Raw genomic sequence first — 19,759 nt, 5'->3', positions numbered from 1 at the left:
CACCCATTGGGGTGGAGGATAGGAAATGGAATTATGTCCAGTCATCTTGGTACGTGATTGTAATTGCTTATTTTGATGTTCTTGTTCAGCTTACAAATTATGTAAAACCTCTCTCTCTCTTCGTTTTCTCTTTAGAGCAGTAATACTTAATAAAAGCACTGATATTCCGTACGATATTTTCTCGAATTAGCGCCCTGACTTTTATTCAAACTTTCGGCTTAATCGAGGGGGCGTTTATTGGGTTAACGCAGCAGTGAGACAAAAATTAAAAGAAAATTTAACCATAAAGGAACTCTGCAAACGCATGAAGCCAGAAATAACTGGAACGGAAAAGAAACTATTCTCCTGTAACCTGTAATGATTCCGCTGTAGCTTATTCGAGGAGGGAGGTAGGCACTAGATTGAGCGTGGGAGTTTATTCATGGAAATACGGCGGCAGGTCCCCTTCTGGCTTTAAACTAAAACGAGAGTACAGCCACTATTTCATTCCTTCATACTCCGTAGGATGTTTTTTTCCCGTGGTCAATAGATATATCTTATTAGACGTTTTGTTGTGTAGTATCGCTGAGTATTTTTACGAGTCGTGCCATATTCCGGGCGAGTCAAAATACAAATAACGAGTAAAAATACTCAGCGATACTACACAAAAAAACGTCTAATAAGTTATTTATTATCCAACACGCCAAACTGTTATTTCAGTAAGGGCGAATTTCGCGGATATTTATTTACGGGGAGTGCGTGACAGAAGTATGCGAAGCGGAACGGAATTGGCGCGTTGTCGTGTTGCTGTTTTTTTTTTTTTCCTTCAATAAATGAAGAAATTTCCAGGTCGTCTAGCTGTTTTTCTTCGTTCGACTCATGTAATAAACTTGGATGTATATTTGCCAGCCATTCTGACTCTTCCTTGTCGGAAATATGATTCAATTTGTCCGCTTTTTTTGTTTTTTGTTTTCGTAACTGCAATTCAATTCTCCGCTTGCGCGATGCGAGAAAACCTGTTTAACCGGTATTCTACAGTACTAATACCGCGTGATATTTGTACTTGTCTATGGCGTTATTTGTACTCTACGAAGTGTAGCTAGATCGTAAAACCAATTATTCCCACTAAGCGGAGAATAAAGGAAATTAAAGCTCTTGTAGCCTTTCAAAGGTTATATCTCTCTCACACCTCCTCGTTTCTAGAATCATCATCGACCGTTAGAAGAATGTAATCTTTTTCATCGCGCTTTGAGACAATTGCTGCAGCCACTTGCTCCGACTGTCATACACTCCAATGGCAAAAAGTTGCTTGCTATAGGCTTACTGCTATCCCGTAGCTTTGGCAGAAACTACCGGCACAACAACACAGAAAAATGCTGGTTACACAAGAATTTACACTCGACCTCAGAACTTAACGCTTATTTTCACTATTTCACCGAATTTCTGGCTAGCCTTCGCTTATAAGCACCACTCCTATCAAATCTCATAACTATAGGAATCAATTTCTATAGATGACACGAGTTTATAGAACAATCAGCTTCCCGTTTCCTCGAAACAAGCAAACCAAAATCCTGGTAGTGATATGTTGAGTTAGAACTATATTTTCATGGACACTTCAGATTTGAGAATTTGGTTTTCAATCCATAAATCCTCAGCCCATATTATTCTTTCTTCTTATTACCCATTTGGTTAAAAATGGTAAATGTCGGGAGAAATTCCTTTCTGGTCAAGCTTGGGAGTGAAAGCGTGAAAATCGAACTGAATAACTACCTCACACCCTAATCAGTAACTGCTGATACCAAAGGGGCTCATGTAAAACAAGAACGGTCACAAGCTTTCAAGTTAGATTCTGATCCATATTAGACAAATAAATCTTTCGAGAAACATCTTTTTCTCCCTTACTCCCAAGGTCAAACTCAACCCCTTTTCTTATCTTTATTTGCACACATGACGCAATCTACATTGCTGATCCTTGCGGTTCGCAGGACACGTGTTGCAGAAGAAACCATGTAATTGTCCGGTTCACTAAAGGATCTCTAAGGCTCACTCGGAGAGCATTAGAGCGCGAAATCTAGAGGTTTGGGGTTGGATTCCCCGTTGGAAATTCAAAACTTTTTCCCTCTTGCTTATTCTTTCCATACCATCGTTTTACACGTTGTTTGTCAAGAAGAAATAATCTTGCTTTATTTCAATTTGCTTAGTTTACCAAAAGAATATGGTACTTCCTTGAAATTACACATCAAAAGAAAGTTGAACGTTTTGTTAAAATTAGATTGAGTAATTTATCAGATTTAAATCAATCAGGAGATGAGATCAGAATGTCATGATTTAAGGTGGATTACACAGGGTAGCCAACATTGAATCTGCTGTTATTAGCACTTGGGTCATCAACCACAGGACGGTGTCGAATGACATCTGCCATAAGTTAAGGCTGTGTTAAGGATTATAAGAAAGGAAACATAAGGATGTCAGAGTTAAGTGATTACTTCCCCTAAGGTTGTCAAGGTTGTTGTGTATGTCACTGCAGGGATATTTCCACTATCAATATCATTTGCTTTGAGAACATCATCACAAAATCATCAAAAATTTACGTGATGTCAAAAAAAGATACGGTCCCTTGAGCTGGCTTTCACATCAAAATAGTTGAGATTAAGATTTTCCGCGAGCCTCATTGCCAGAACACGCAGCTTCTGAAGAAAAGAATAGAAAGCGACAAAGCGGCTAAAGTGATCGCCGAAAATATCCCTTTAAAAAAATATTCGTTGAGCTTGTATCAGAATAATTACCCAGGTCATTATCAAAGGAATGGATGTATTCTCTTTCATTATCATCTTTAATCTCATAAAAAAAGTTATTTTCACTCGATCTGTAATATACTCTAAACAATAAAATCCACGAGTTTAACTGTGAGAGAAAATCTTGAAGGACAGAAATACTTGGGTTATGTTGTCGAGAAAAAATCCTATCCGTTGTGAGAGAACTAAAGTAAACTGAAGCGCAAACAGCTACGGTGACGTGTTTGTTGTTTTCACTCGAATGGCGATACACTCGAGACCATGAAATCCACGTGCTCTTATGTTGCAACTATCATGTAAAAAAGGAACTATCAAATATGTGACAGTTATCAATACTTGATTCCATTTTCAGCTGAGATGAGTTTTCATTGATTCTTTGTCAGGAGACAATCAATTCATATCAAGCCTGATCGCTCAGCCTGTTGGTTTCTACGTTAACATGATATCAAGACGTAAATTAGCGATAAAAGACGAAGATTGGCTGACAGCTACAACCAAGAGAAATTCTTAAAATTTAACTGAATCACTTGCCTTATCATTTTTGGAATAAGATGTGATCTTTTTGTTCTGTCACGTGGAATCCGTTAAAGACGACATAATAGTACATTTCACCCGCCCCTAGGAGAGAAATTATAACACAATAGTCTAAATTGAATGGATCAAGCAACGCAGGTGACTCCGTGAAGAGGATGAGAGCGTGACCAGAAAGGATGGTCCTGGGACTACGACTGCGTGAACAGCAAACAACATTTTCTTACTGCCTAACCAGGATAAATCTCAAGCAAATGCGTGACTACAAGGGCCTGTCCGAAAATGCGTCCCAGTTTTGGAAAAATCTAGAGAAGGTGGTTCACAGACCGAGCAAAAAGATTACAGAGGGAAGCAAAATAACTGAATGAGGAAAGGTAAGTGTGGACGCTTTCTCGTCCACAATACTCATTACGCCGTTGCGCTTGAATTCGATTTTACACTCGTCAGACAGAAAGCGACTACAGTTAGAGTGGATTTCTCCGAAGTAGGCCCAATTTGATCAAGTGTTCCACAAATATAACCAAAGAGGTAAAAACTAACTTAAAGAAATGGAGTTATTACAGTAGATAGTTTAGTTCTCGATCAAGACCTGGAGATGTAGATTGTTAAAACTTACTTTTAATGCAAAGCAAGAGAACTGGACTGAGAAGTGTATGTGAATGACAGAGTTGAATAGCATTTCATTATTCAGCTCTGACACCGCGGAAATACATTTTGGTGACGTCACAGTGGTCAGTGGTCATCAACATTAGGCTGTCAAATGCTTTCACGTGTTACTGGACTGAGTTCGATGAAAACATCGGCCTTTTACAAGGTTTTAAGTCGGAAAATATCCATGATACCTCTCCTTGTTTATTATGGTTGATCCTTTGAATGGGATTTTAATACTAAACCACGTCTTAACAAATAGCGGTACAGGGGAGTCATTTTGTTTGGAGTTTTGTGCTGTTCGCTGACTTTAGCTGGCAGTCGTTTCGAAGTGCGATCGTGGTTCGTCAGTCGCCCTCGCCTTCAGAATTTTCAAAAACAGTGATAGTTATCCAGACAAAGCAAGAGATTAATTCTGTAAGATAATTTTCCAGCGAGTCTGAAGACTAGTGGGATTTTTAAGTGTTATTAGCATGAAGCGATACACGTAATTATTGAGTTGTGAAAATATTCACACTCACTTTGCGCCGACGTGCGGTGCCTTTTCATTTTGGAAATCATTCGCTTGGTTGAGAATTTTACTTTTCTAGACTGATTTTTCGCCATTCCACCTTTCTGATTTTCTGTGCCTTTAAGAACAGGTGTCCGTAACGCTCGAAACGTCAGCTTTTGTAATCGTTACGGTTGCTAATTTACCATTTCAACTTTGTTGATATATCCAAATTAAAATATGAAAATATTTGTTCATTTCATATACTTGCAGTTTTATCAACAAGTTGTCTCTCATGAACAAAATAACGTCTGACTTACGCTCATATAATGGTGATGTTTACAAAGGGAGTGGAAATAGAAGAAATTGTGATTTGTTTGTATTTGAGACCGTCCAACATGATTGGTTCATTTACAATTTATCTTGAATTAAGTCTTTATTGATATTAATCGATTGTAGATCTCCATTATTTGTCTTTGGTACGTTTGCTTGTACCTGTTACTACAACTGCTACTTTAATTTCCCAAACAGCTCTATTTGTTTTACACGAAAGCATTTTCAATGAAACCCACTTTTTTATTATGATTATTATTATTATTATTATTATTATTATTATACTTTTATAACTCAGTCATTTGAAACTTTTACAGACACATGTATGTTTATCTGTAGTATATTCCACTATCTTGCATGTGCATTGCATTAATTTATGCAAATAATCAACTACTCTTCTTCAATTCATTTTTTTCAGATTAGCTTCGCATAGCTTTACATAGTTTCCATGTGCTTAAGGAATCATGTACATCACATGCTCTGAAGCACTGTAAGGATAATTATGATCCCCATCAGTAATATTACATCATATCCCCACACTGAGAACATCATTATGAAACATTCCTATTTGACTTGTAACCATTTTTTTTCAAGGTGGCAAAATATATGTATATTGCTGAAACTTGTTGAGAATTTCTTATTGACTACAACTAGCGTAGCCATATCAGTGCTCCCCTTCCCTGTAATAAGTTGGGAAAAGGACATCTGCATGGTGTTATCATTGTTCATGTTTGGGAATATCCCATCCCTGATTTTTATTTGACTAGATGGGCACAGCAGTACACAGGCTAATTACAAGCTTTTGATTACTCCTCATGACTTACTGTTAACTGGGAATTGACAGCTGACTTAATCTAATCAATTTTCTCCTGAACATTTTTCAACTTCATTTGTTTGACTTCAGAAAATACTTCTGATAATTTCTCTCTTACATTTCTAATTTGGAAGATTAGTCATTATGTTCTTTACACCTCCATAAACACCCAACAAGAATTCTTTGTTTATAACTCAGGCATGCAGCTTCTGAATATAAGAAATCAAGTTTAGAAGATAGTTGATTCATTCAAGGCTGTTGCAATATGAGAAAAGACAAAGCAGTGCTTTATTCACATCGATTAAATTACATTATAATAATTATTTTACCTTACAGTAGTTTTGTTTCTTAAAAATTTGTTTTCTAGTAGTACCAAGATGGTAATGTTACTTTGTGAAACAAAAGTGAAAGTGAAAACTTCTTTATTATCATTATAATGGACATTTTGTACTTAAAGCATACCTCGGTTTATTCTTCCTCTAGTTGACCCAGTCTTTGTACTTTTGGGGGCTGCAATCCTATGCATGTTACAGTCGTTGGTTTTTTGGCCAACTATGATACATACAGTAACTAGTGGCGATAGGGTGGCCGTGCTACACGGTCATGTTTTGTGTTCTTTTCGGCGAATCTGGCCGAAATGCCGTTGACATGCAGATTTATACGGTTCAAGCCACTGCTTTACAAACCTGATAGTGCAGCATCCTCGGATCACCGCTTCAACCATTCAAAAATCGTCTCATTTTTAGCCTTGGTGCATAAGCTCTTTTAGAAACAAAACTTAGTTGCCACGGAGCCGCCAGCGAAAAACAACAATTTCATATCGTGTGCAACTTCAGTTCGGCTTTGGCAAATTATATAATTGAGCTTAAGAACTATCCAAAAGGTGAGCCGAGTTTCAGAGCTAAGTTTACAGTATTCTTTCTAAGTTTTGACTTTTTACGCTGTCGAATTGACTCACGGCGAAAAACATTGTAAGAGTTATCTGCATTTCATGGTTTCGTTGAGGTGTCCGCTGACCAGTAAAATACTGCATCGTGCCCTAAAAAACGTATTTCCGCGGTGTCTTCAGCTCTGTGTATGTGAATAGCAATTTTTTGTTTTTAAATGCGATGTCCCATGGGTACTCCTGACAGGAGGACTGTAGGCCGGAAACGGAAGTTAAGCAATATCACAACAGGTTGCCGATGAGAAAACAAAGTGAAACAAGCAAATTTGCTCAAGCGCGGGAAAAGCCAAGTTAACAAGTGATGACTGCTTTTAGTTATGCAACTGACTGGTCGACGAAATTAGCGAGCAAGGTTTAAGCAAAACTAATTCAATTTGAAACTTCTCTTCTTCTTACCGTGCTTTTGTGCTTTAAGTCTGATATAAACGTTATGGAAGTTGTCATTCTCCACAGAATGTTCTCCAACTACACACATGTACTGCGCACGCTCTCCGTCTAACTAGCACATGCGGTGTCTTCTGTTCTCCCATGCCAGAATAGCTGATATACCACCCACAAGGATGAGAAATAACATGTATTACTAGAAACGGGTGAGACATCAGTACGTTAGTAGGAGGACAGTAAACATTTTAGTAATGTTAATTCTTGTTATGGTCAACGATATTTTTACTGCCGTTCTTGTAAGTGAATTTCCCATTGAGTCCAATGCCTTGGTAAATCAGTGAAATACGTCAGCGTTTAAATGCTGCCTAAAAGTGCGATCAAAAACACATTCAAACTCTCTCACTCCCAAGACATAGAAGCTACATCTGTTTTTTAAAGACTATAAAATTTGTTTGTTAGCTTTTCACTGAATTGAGGTCTGGCGCTCTATCGAGAAGAGTATCCTTTAGCACGATAACCTTCTAATTCTCATCACATTTCGCTTGGATAGTGTACAAAAACATTGAAAAGAATGTTATATGATCACCCGACTGCGAGAGAAGTTTAGCAAAGATGTCGCATGCTCATCTTCTAAACTCAATTTGGAAAATCTATCTTACGAAGCTTTCATCAAAAGCTTTTCAAAGATCAAACGTTAGAGCCTCAGAAAAATCGATGAAGATTCAATCAAAGTGAAATTTGTTCGCTGCATTTGAAAATAACCACCACCATAATGACCTAAATTGGAATCCTAATGTTCAGTTGTGTGCTAAAAAAACTGTAACATAACTGATCAAATTCAATGAGATAAAAAGCCGTAAAAAAATCTACGCGAACTAAGTTCCATGAGTCATATGAGTAAGGTGACAAGCAAAATGTTTCACTTTACGAACAAAAATATATGTTAGTATATAATACTGTCATCTTTAGGATCATGATAGTCGCATGTTTTAAAATAACGCCCAAAAAAACATTTATGAAAAAAAAAAAAACTCAACTTTTAGAATGATTTTGAGTTTATTTATTTCTTTATTTATTTACTAAACTTTAATTATACAGATCTTAATATACAAATTGTAGATAAAGTAACAATTACAATAAATAAAAAAATAAAAAATACAAACACAATAAAGGTTTATTTTTCTCCTCCTGTAGCTAGGAGTACTGTCGTTGTTATGCAGAAAATACCATTTCAGTTTCTAGCTTTCAGTTTCATTAATCATAGCACAAAAACACTACGAAATCTTCCTGCCTCCAAAAATCTCAGATATCCGTAACTGAAAGATAAATCAAACTTGGTTTCATCTCCTAGCAGATGTAGTGTGGTTTATTTGTAAAAAAAAAAAAAAAAGGTTTAGAGGATTTTCAAGGGTAAGTACGATTTATGAGTCATTATAGATTACACCTTCTGTTCGATGTCATTTTAGCGTTACAATATATCCTTCCATTTCTCTGACTGCCTTTTATAGGTACTTTTCCGAAGACAGGCAAAAATATTGATTGTTTCAATAACGTTGTTCTTGTAACTCAAACGCCATATGATAATTTTCTAATGGAACGACATATGAATTATATGTGGCCCATAAAATGTACTGAGTTGAACTCCAAGAGTTTATTAACATGTAATATCTCAATAGTAACCAATACCTGGGTGATTAAACAAAGTCTTTAGCTTGAGAGCGTTAAAAACCAAATTTTCATTGCCATTTCAAAGTACTGTAGCAGAAAGAGAGAATCACGAATAAGGGCTTGAAAGTCAAAGGCTCAATAAAGACACTGAATACTAGCATTCTATGGCTCCATTGGAATAATTTCGCATCTAAAAGCTTTGGTTTAATTGACAACTGGCCTGTTACTATTGTCCAACTGAACGGAACACTCTAACCCGACAAATTGTGCTGTGATTACAGTTCTATACTGACTGATATACTGGATTAATAACATTAAATCTAAGAAGCCCGGTCGAGCAGAATTATTTCGTTGAATCTCATGCTTCATACGAAAGGAGTTTTTCACCGAAAAAAAAATTTTTTTTTTAGTTTAATTTTTTGATTTTGAAATGTCAAAGACCAGTCATTAGTATGTTCTGCTGAAACAAGTCGTGTGACATCACATGTAACACGACACGATCACTTTGCAATTGATTCGCTTTAATCAGACATATTGATGTTGAATCGCCTAGAATCAGATTCCACCAACAGATAAATTCGCCAACAGGGCAGTGTGAGGTAGCAGATATTTCAAAGACGACACGTCGGCTTTTATTTTACTTCTGTTTTATTTGAATAAGTTTTATACCCGAAAATCCTCGGGATTTTTCACTCCACATTACTTGTTGTGTTACAGCTAAGTTGAACGATCAAGTTGTTACCAAAGGGTCTACAAATGTCACGCGTGGCCGACAAATTTAACCCAGCGAATACTATTTAAAAAAAAAAAAACATGACCATTACAATTTGAACGACTTTTCTTCGGTGGTAACCAGTGTTTAGAATAAAAGTCAAATATTTTTTTATGTTTACTTGTTAGATTCTTTCTGTCTTCTCATCATAGATATTTTAGTTATTTTGCGCGCCGACTTGTTTCATTTTCAAGCAATTCGTTTTACTGCCAGTCACACGATCAGCAGGACACTTAAAATACACCGGCACGTCTTCAAATATAAATGATGACTCTGTATAACTAATCTCCCGCTCTTGTCTTCGTTTTCCAGTAGTTGTAATTTGAATCCTTGGTGTGGGAAAAGTTTTAGAGGCCGAGGGTAAGTACAATTTGTTACATGTAATCAGGTCTTGCATGTTTTCCGCTAATTGTTATTACACGAACAGTTATAAGATATCAAATAGGAACACATTTGGTATCATTCCCTTGAGCTCCCCTTCTACAGGTGCTCGTCAATTGGTGCAAAAATAGATTGTTTTAGTGACGAAGTTCTAAAGAGTGAAACTTTTATTTGTGAACATGTTTTGATGACATTTCGAAGGAATTACATCCTTGATAAAATACATGCCTTAAGGTATCACAAATACAGTGACTCTGTCGTTAGTATTTGTGATCAAAAATTCAATTCTCTTTACGTTTTTTCGTACAATACCCAACCAATGAGAACAGCTCATCATATCAGCGTTAAAAGGTAACAGTGAGATTATACCAAATTCTCTTCAATATTTTACAAGGAATTGTATAGGAGCTGTAAGCGAGAATTAATCACTCGAGCTTTAAAAGCACTTGAGGCTCGAAACCACATTTCAATCGCAGATTCAGCGGTTCACTCGAGAAATAAATGCTACGAAGCTTAAATCTGATTTGTTGGTAAAACTAAGCTAAACATTTGTTGAATAAACTGTGAGTAATTCACCACTGTCGTTTGTAAGGTAGCTTGAATTGGCTATAATGGCGGACATGTAAAGGGGAGTCGAATCGAAACAAACTTCAATCCAAAAATATCACAAAGTTATTGACGAAGCATTTCCAGATTCAAAATCTTGAGAAGAAAACACTTCATATGAAATGAATGAAAATCCAGCGAAATTTTTAGAAGCCATAAATGAAAAAAAAAAAAAAAAAGGGAAATACTGGTGATGGCTATGGCGTGGTTATTTCTCGTTCTGTTCTCGCCCTTGAGAAAAGATTGTCGGATTTAGATTTGACATCTTTCCATAAGGTTGTGAAGACTCATAAAAGAAGACTTTTTACGCTGCAGCTGAACCGTGATCGATTAAATATTTCACACTCTTGTTGGTCGTCGTATTCAATGTCAAAATGAGATTGCTGCGTGACTCATTTTATTTAAGGGGCGCAAATCTGAAGTGTAAAAAGCCCAAAATTAGCATGTGTCATACGCTGAAAGCGAAATTTTTTTGGAAAACATTTTTCCTCTGAAAGAATACAAAATAAAACCTTATTAATTCACAGCGAGAACGCTCGACTTCTTTTTTTTCTTTTTTAATCAGTTAAGGTTTGTATTCTATCCACTCTTAGAAGTCTGCATTATATTTTCTTTGTATGGAAAGTATTGCTGAAATTATTTTTCCTTCGGTTTCTCCAGTCATAGCATTAAAAGACTAAATGCGGCTTGCTCATGTCTCCAAAGATAAAACATGTGTCTTTGAGATGGTTCTGCATAATTTAACTTTATTTACATTTTCCAGCGGTTGCGATTTGATTGGTTTGGGTGAAGAATAGTTTTGGTGCTGAGTTTGAGGGTACGTACGATTTCTCATTCGTGATATCTTTCCAAAGTTTTATGTACAATTACCTTCAAGTTTGATATCAAGAGTAGTCAAGATTAAAAAAAAAAAAAAACGGCGAAGAATTCGGATGATATACAAATTTCATGATCTTATTTACTGTTCATTTACAGGCCTACGTTAACTTAAACAAATATAAATAATTTTATAATTTTAGGTGCGACCATGTACAGATGATACTGCAAAAAAATAACATCGATGATTAAACGCTTCAAGATATAAAAAAATAACTATTTCACTCCCAAAGTGATTAACAAGTATATTCTCCCTACAATGTCAAAGGAAAATCTAGCAAAAAGGTTATGAGATCGATTAAGCTATCACCTTCATGGCTTGACCCTTTCCCGCCATTTTACACTTTTTTTCGCCGGTTGAAGACTTATTTGAGGAATGTTCGATTGCCGAAATTAATTTTAAAAAATATTGACAGGTCATAATAGTTCTTGCACTATAGAAAAAACAACATCGGCTAGATAAAAAGAGCAGGCATTTTAAAACGATCATACAAACAAAAACATGTTGAATAACGAACGCAAATCAAACTTTCTGTATCATACCGGGAAATGGACAGGAAAATGTTCCATTTCCCTTAAGAACCTCAAATTCGGAAACGATATAAAAACAATTCTTTTTAAACTTGTAATAGGTTCTCGTATTTTGTTCAACAGAGAATCTTTTAAATTGTTTTTAATCGGTCAGGTTTATACTTTGTTTGGTCTCTCTAGATTTTTATAATATTTTTATGTAAGACAGATATCATTTCAGTTTTCTCCCTCGGTTTCATCAGCCACTAAAAACGGCATGTTTATACCTCCAAAAATATAAAATACTCCGTAGTTGATAGTTCTGAGTAGCTAATGGTTACCTATTTTAATTTTTCAGTGATATGATTTGATTCACTGGTGGTCGATAAGTTTTGGAGGAGTTTGAAGGTGAGTACGATTTTTGATTCATTATTTATGTTATGTTCTGTTATAAAACATTTACATTTTACACCATTGGTTTTTTTATTCCGTTAATTAAACTGTTTTTAGGGATCTTCGTAGACCTCTATAGATCATGATACTTTCACATCAATGTCACGATTGCAAGTGAAATTTCAAACTGCCAGATTTGACTAACATTTAATATCCCTCTACTATATCAATAGATCATGCATCCAACGGGCGAAGAAAATATATTGAATTGATCAGTTTGAGAGCATTACTAGATCCTCATTACTAAATTCACATGGACAGTTATAGCAGCCAAAAGGGAGTATTAAAGATTAGGACTTGAAAGTAAATTTGGACCAACAAATAATCTTGTTCGGATACCGAAGGCGGCTTAAATCAAATTTTCCATCAGGGAATGATTATCAAACGGATAAAAACTATGTTTCGACTACAATATTGCATTCTCCGAGCCAGCCTCAACTGAAAGGTCTGTTGTATCGGACATATGGCAGATGAAATTTAGGAGCCTGATGAATTGAAACCTTTTCTTCCTATCTTATACAATTTTGTTTCAAATTTTTCCAAAACTCAACAGCTTGTCAGACGCGTGAACAGGAACACGAGATGTTTATGTTGATTCACGTTTATCTCGCGCTCGCGAAGAAGCATGTATCAAATCGATGAAAGATAGAATCAGGTTGAGTAAATTTGGAATCAGATTCAATCGGCAGAAAACTTCATAATAACTATATCGTGAAGTCTTGGTTTTTCCAAAATCGAGTTGATGACTATGAACTTTGTTTTGACCGTTTTCTTTCATTAAGGCCGATGTTTTCTCTTGCATTGTCACGCAATATAATTTCAGAACATGTCGAAGGAGTTGTCACCAATTGAACGCTTTACTTGTCACGTGGTTTCTCATGACCAAAATTAAACTGTCTGAACCTGTCTCTAATGAGCGTAAACCCGAGAAATATAATTAGTCAGTAAACAAAAACCGATGGAATCGATCAAAAAGTAAACAACAACAAAACAAGACAAGACAAATCTGAGACTACATGAAACAAGATTACAAATATTTATACTGATAATGGAGAAGAAAGCGACGAAAAAATTTAACTACTGTGGCTATAACAAGTTTGAGGGAAAGTGTTACTGTTATCAATTGAATAACTATAATGATAAAAGAACCAAGGAGCCGGAAGGAAGAAAATGCCAGTAAAATTTGGAGTTTTCTTCCATTCTACTCGATCGACAATCCATACACAGCGATATAACTAGGCTGACCGCTTTTTTCAGTAACGTTGACGATGGCGTCCTGAAACACCGGAGGTCACATATTTTCATTATTTTCATTATTACTTATTTATACAGAGCACAATCTTTTAACTGAGTCAAATTAAAAAGTAAAAAAGCACTTGAACTTAAAAAATCCCTTCAAGTTCTTGTTTCTCAATTATTTCTCAAATTTCTCACACAGGAGCCATCCTCCGACACACGCACGAGAAAAGTCGTAATGAAGAACATGAATAAAGTCATACACACCATCCATATAGGTGTTGTTGTTGCCGAGTTTCTTCTAAATACTAAAGGTTATCTACAAGCAATTGAGTTAAGCGAGGAATGTTTGCTTTTATTAAACAATTCGGAGGATTCAATCCCAATAATGTTTTATCTAAAAATCAATCATATAATGTTCAGAGCATATTTCCACACGTCTGATGACGAAAACGCAGAAAGATGCGCCAGGAAACTTCTTTCTGTGTTCCACGACTTTGGTGTAACCAAACTAGAAGGGATGTTTATGCTATTACTGGCAATCGTGAATAGCAGGCAAAGAAAGTTTAAAGAGGCGAAAGAACTTTTTGAGAGCGCAACAGGAATCTTGAAAGCAACTGGACAAAGAAAATTAGAGGCCACTGCTTATCGTCTAGCGGGAAGTCTTTTGCATTTACCTGACGAATATTGGAAGGCTGAAGAATACTATGAAAAAGCACTAGCCATCAGCATGGAAATTGGTGATAAGGAAAGACAAGCAACCAACTACGGAGACCTAGGAACTTTGTTACGCTCACGCGGTGAATATCAGAAGGCTAAAGAATATTGCGAGAAAGCACTTGCCATCAACATGGAAATTGGTGATAAGAAAGGAGAAGCAGCATGCATTGGAAACCTAGGAAATGTGTTAAGCTCACTCGGTGAAAATGAGAAGGCCAGAGAGTATTACGAGAAAGCACTTGCCATCAGCAAGGAAATTGGTGATAAGGAAGGAGAAGCAACATGCATCGGAAACCTAGGAACTGTGTTAAGCTCACTCGGTGAATATCAGAAGGCCAGAGAATATCACGAGAAAGCACTTGCCGTCAACATGGAAATTGGTGATAAGAAAGGAGAAGCAACATGCATTGGAAGCCTAGGAAATGTGTTTCGCCTACTCGGTGAATATCAGAAGGCCAGAGAATATCACGAGAAAGCACTTGCCATCAACATGGAAATTGGTGATAAGAAAGGAGAAGCAGGATGCATTGGAAATCTAGGAAATGTGTTAAGCTCACTCGGTGAATATCAGAAGGCCAAAGAATATTATGAGAAAGCACTTGCCATCCAAATGAAAATTGGTGATAAGGAAGAAGAAGCAGTAATCCACGGTAACCTAGGAACTGTGTTACACTCACTCGGTGAATATCAGAAGGCCAGAGAATATTACGAGAAAGCACTTGCCATCTGCATGGAAATTGGTGATAAGGAAAAACAAGCAGGATTCATCGGAGGCCTAGGAGGTGTGTTTTTCTCACTCGGTGAATATCAGAAGGCTAAAGAATATCACGAGAAAGCACTTGCCATCAGCAAGGAAATTGGTGATAAGAAAAGACAAGCAGTCAGCTACGGAAACCTAGGAGTTGGGTTATTCTCACTCGATAAATATCAGGAGGCTAAAGAATACTACGAGGAAGCACTTGCCATCAGCATGGAAATTGGTGATAAGAGCACCGAGGCAAAAATGTTCTTAAGCATAGGGAATCTGTTTCGAAGGCTCGATGAAGATCAGAAGGCTAAGGAGTACAACGAGAAAGCACTCGCCATCTCAGTAGTATCTGGCAGTAAATCAGAACAATTAGAATGTTTTGTGTGCCTTGGATATACTCATCTTGGGCTCAGAAAATATTTGAAAGCTAAAGAATATGGCGAGAAAGCACTTTCTATTGCCACAGAAATCGGGCACCAAGAATGTCAAGCACACGCATTACAGATCCTCGGCCATGTGTCTGATTACCTTAATGATCATGTGATGACCAAAAAATATTACGAGAAGCAACTTGCTATCGCCATTAAAATTGGCAACAGATCGCTGGCAGAAGTTAGCTACCGATACTTAGCAGGATTCTTCCTAAATAGTGGCAAATATGACAAAGCCGACGAATACCTTGAGAAAGCCCGCGTGATAACTTTTGATCTCGGAGAAATACCCAGTGAGGTTCACTACCTACTCTTGCTGTCGACCCTGAGGAAAGAGCAATCAAGGATCTCGGAAGCACTTTCGCATCTTTATCATTGTATTTCTAAATATGAAAAATTGCGAGATTTTCAACATGGAAATGAACAGTTTCAACAAGGTCTTTTAGAAACTCTCGGAGCCGAAGCTTACGAGTTGCTCAGTGAATTGCTATGTTCTACGGGAAATCTTCGAGATGCACTTTATGTCGAGGAGCTTCGACGGGCTAGATGCTTAACAGACTTGATGGCACGAAACTTATCCGTTGAAAATCACATCTCTGCTGATCCAAAGTCCTGGTCTGGGATGCAAGAGATTGTGAACAAAGAACGTAACTCTGTGTTCCTCTACATTTCGTATAGCGATCGAATGGTTTCTCTCTGGGTTTTGAAAGCAAATGGTGACGCCGTGTTTCGACAATCCGAAGAGGTCGACGACAAAACTCTTATGGCTGAGGATAGTTTTGATTTGAATAGTTATTTCAACAAAAGCATCCGCGGCTTTGGCGTTTTACCCACACAGAAGTGCGAGGATCAGTCTTTTAACGAAACCATGCCGATATTAAATGAAAGCGAAGCAGATTTGAGAGGCGATCAAGCCAAAGACACTGAAACAATGCTTTTTGCATGTTCCAAACTGATCATCGCTCCAGTGGCCGAACTACTCACCGAGCCAGAAATCATCATTGTTCCCGAACGTAGCTTGTACCGAGTCCCATTTGCAGCCTTACGCGACCAACCAGGCGGAAAGTCTTTATCAGAGACCTTTAGGCTCCGCATCGTCCCTTCTTTGTCGACTTTAAGGCTCTTTCAGGACTGCCCAGCGGACTACCTCAATCAGACTGGCGCAATGGTTGTGGGAAATCCCAAGGTGGGCAGGGCGCGTTACAGGGGAGAAATCCATCACTTTAAACCACTGGCCTGTGCGGAAAAGGAAGCAGAGATGATCGGTCAACTGCTGGGTGTTCAGCCATTGTTAGGAGAGCGTGCGACAAGAGAGGCGGTACTTCAAGAAATTAGTTCAGTGAGTCTGATTCATATTGCTGCCCATGGTAATGCCGACAGAGGCGAGATTGCCCTTTCCCCTAGCCCTGTTACAAGTAATATCCCAGAAGAAGAAGACTACCTTTTAAGGATCTCTGATATTTCACAAGTTAAACTAAGAGCCAAGCTTGTAGTGCTCAGCTGCTGTCACAGTGGGCGTGGAGAGATCAAAGTCGAGGGAGTCATTGGAATCGCTCGCGCGTTTTTGGCATCCGGTGCACGTTCAGTGCTGGTGACACTGTGGGCCATAGAGGACGAAGCAACTGAGCAGTTCATGAGACGTTTCTACAGACAGCTAGTGGACGGATTTAGTGCCAGTGAATGTCTTCGCCAGGCCATGAAGTGGCTGAGGAATATCGGCTATACCAAAGTTTCCCAGTGGGCTCCGTTCATGCTGATTGGAGACAACGTGACATTTAACTTTAAGGAAGAAAGGTTAGTTGTATTCCCAAGTAATACCACCAGCATTTCACCACCTACAGAAGGCGGTTCAAGCTAAGATGACCAGAACTTGTGTGTAGGCGTGTACGCTTTGATTATTGAAATGTTAAAAAATCTTTTTACTCTTGTGTAGATGACGGAAGCGAAATAGATTGACTCGAGAGTGCCAAATAACGTTTATGGAAATAGAGTTGAGACATGGGACGTGAACGTTTTAACACTATCAGAATGATCATTTAAAACTTTCGTCCGAAGATGACGGTTTGGTAATGATTTTGGCTAACTAATTTTTGATCTATTTACTTCTTATTCATTATAGATCTACAGATTTTTTTTGTTTTGTTTATTTTATGCCTGTTTCTTTTTGTTGGTTTAGGAAGGACGAATTGGAAAAGGAAGGAAGAATGAAGCCTAAAGGGAACATTTAGCAGAGCTTTTGGTTAATTCTTTTGCTGATCATGAACGGTTTAACATTTGTATATAACGTACGATTAGTCTCTAAAATTGAATTTCAAGAGGAATTAGAATTTTTCTTCTCATAAAATGCTTCTCCCAAGACAGTAGTTAAGCAGTTAGCCTGCAGTGGTTACATAATCTGACTTATGTACTTAAGTGATTGATATTTTTTCTATTTTTTTTTGACGAAAACTAAGATGCATTTTTATCAAGCTGCTGCCTCTTGAACTTCACTTGGTATAAATGAAGAAAAAAAATTCTTCATGGGACATTTGCAAATAAGTCTAGCCGAGGGCTCGTCCGGAAAAGACCTAGCAAATTGAATTTAATCTTAAATTTTTTTTAATCGGAGTCATAATTGCATTTTTTTCTTCAAGTTGGCAAGGTTTGAGCTATTTGAATTACCTTTGGTAAAAGTGAGAAAAAAATTATTGAAGAATTTATCAGTTAATGTTAAAAAAATGGACCCATTATGTCCAACAGGCTCGTAAAAAAATCGAGAACAGACGAAAAAGTTGAATATTTTCAACTAAGTTTAACTAGGGTCATAATGTAAGAAACAGATATGATTGATATTTACAAGGAGTTATTCTGCATTTTAGCTGATCGAGTGGATCATCTCTTTTTAATTATGCATAATTATTATCGATGAGACGTTTGAAGTGATCAATTTTCTTCCGTAAATTAAAGCAGGATTTCAGTAAACTTATACCTCTCTCTTCTTTGCTTTCGTAGATATTCGATTAGCTTTCCTTCACTACCTAAACAAACTTATATTGGTCTCCAGTACAATTCTCCAAGCAATCAGTGTAACCATGGAAACGAAAGCCGTTACTGTTCCAATGTAAAATCGTTTTCTACTGACTCAGAATAAGAACGAGCTCTGCCAATTGATAAAAACTTTGAATCATTAGCAGCTGGCTAATTTAGCACGATCAAATAGATGAGGTCGATCAAGTTGAGAGAAGTACCAATTTTTTGTCAAATGAAACCAGTGATTTCTACGTCAATCACAGGGCACAATCAAAAAAGTCATTACACATCCCAGAATGCTTTTCACCCTTGAAGAAAAGTTATTCCTATTGTCTCTTCCATAAACAGGAAAATCAATCGTTGATCGAAAAGAAAAAAAAACCCGTTGCATACTACCGTAAATAAGTAATGAAAAAAAGAAGCGAGAGTCAGTTACAAAACTGCGTTCGTCCTCCTTGAAAAACTAAGTTGCTAAGCGATAATTTTGATTGCATAAATAAGCTCTTAACGTTGTACAAAAAACAAAAAAAAAACGAAACAAACCAAAACGCACTCACAAAAAAAAGAAAAACGGAAAAGGATAAGAAAGAGCTGAGAGTATATTGGATCTTTACATCGCACTTCGAGTTAACGCACCAAGCTTAATCAAAAGTTCTGCCGGTGAGGTATTTTCAGCCCTATTTAAGCCAGCTTACCGATTCTTACACTCGTACTTTCAGAGGGATAAACGCTAATTTCACTTACTGTTTCCTTCAACCATTTTAAACGGATAAAATGGGTTACACTGAAGCCTCCTGTGAAATATGGCTTCTGGCTTCTCAAGGATTTCAAGCGCTTTCAGCGCCTTTTTAAAACCCATCGTTGCTGTTGTCGTTTAGAGTATTTCACCTCGTCCCAACTCGCTACAATAATCTCATACGAGCTTTGTGACGTCAGTTCTCGCGCGCATTAGTAACAAAGCTACTCCTGACGGAAAACGTTGTCTTTCGCGTTGCATTCCGGGTTTAATCTTTTCAAAACGTTTTAAACTGAAAGTGCGCAAATGAGCTGCTGGTAGTCTGTGCAGTCCCTCTTGGAATGGAGGGAGCTTCAGTGGAGAGAAGAGATTAGGCACGACCTAGACAGAGTTTGAATTCCTTTCCTCTTCTTTCGGTCTTTGAAACCCTTGACTCCCCTTTTTACTGTGGACAAATTATTTTTGCCTTTTTACCGTGGCACTGTTTTAAGAACCATACGATAAGCAACTTGAATAAGAGTTCATTCTCGTCACCTGCCGTAACCATCACCGTCTCTATTTTACGAGATATCAATGTAGCAAACGAGTGAAAGCTTTAAAACAGTGCCCAAGATAATAAACATAACAATTAATTGCCACCGGAAGCTAAAAGTACGCTAAATACAGTGGTTACCGAAGCCTTTCTGTCATTCG

General features: G+C 37.3%; 1 protein-coding gene and 1 pseudogene across 1 annotated transcript; one reads left to right on the top strand and one right to left on the bottom strand.

The window, feature by feature from the left end:
- Positions 1-2,155: 2,155 nt before the first annotated feature.
- On the bottom strand, positions 2,156-19,302 carry LOC148720730 (cation channel sperm-associated auxiliary subunit theta-like; annotated as a pseudogene).
- Positions 13,629-18,286, top strand: LOC111339752 (uncharacterized). Its single transcript, XM_022946469.2, has 2 exons — positions 13,629-17,115; positions 17,498-18,286. Exons 1-2 carry the CDS (start codon positions 13,661-13,663, stop codon positions 17,547-17,549), a joined length of 3,507 nt encoding a protein of 1,168 aa, XP_022802204.2. The 5' UTR covers positions 13,629-13,660; the 3' UTR covers positions 17,550-18,286.
- Positions 19,303-19,759: the final 457 nt, after the last annotated feature.

The sequence above is a fragment of the Stylophora pistillata genome, chromosome 11 (assembly GCF_964205215.1).
Source record: "Stylophora pistillata chromosome 11, jaStyPist1.2, whole genome shotgun sequence".
In the NCBI taxonomy this organism is placed as follows: Eukaryota; Metazoa; Cnidaria; class Anthozoa; order Scleractinia; family Pocilloporidae; genus Stylophora; species Stylophora pistillata.
The sequence above is the reverse complement of the archived record's forward strand: the minus strand, read 5'-3'. Positions and strand labels throughout refer to the sequence as shown.

Excerpts from the sequence above, each read along its gene's own strand:
- LOC111339752 (XM_022946469.2), top strand. The coding sequence starts at position 13,661 with ATGAAGAACATGAATAAAGTCATACACACCATCCATATAGGTGTTGTT. Across the intron at positions 17,116-17,497 it reads TTTAACTTTAAGGAAGAAAG|GAAGGACGAATTGGAAAAGG; the intron begins GTTAGTTGTATT and ends TTGTTGGTTTAG.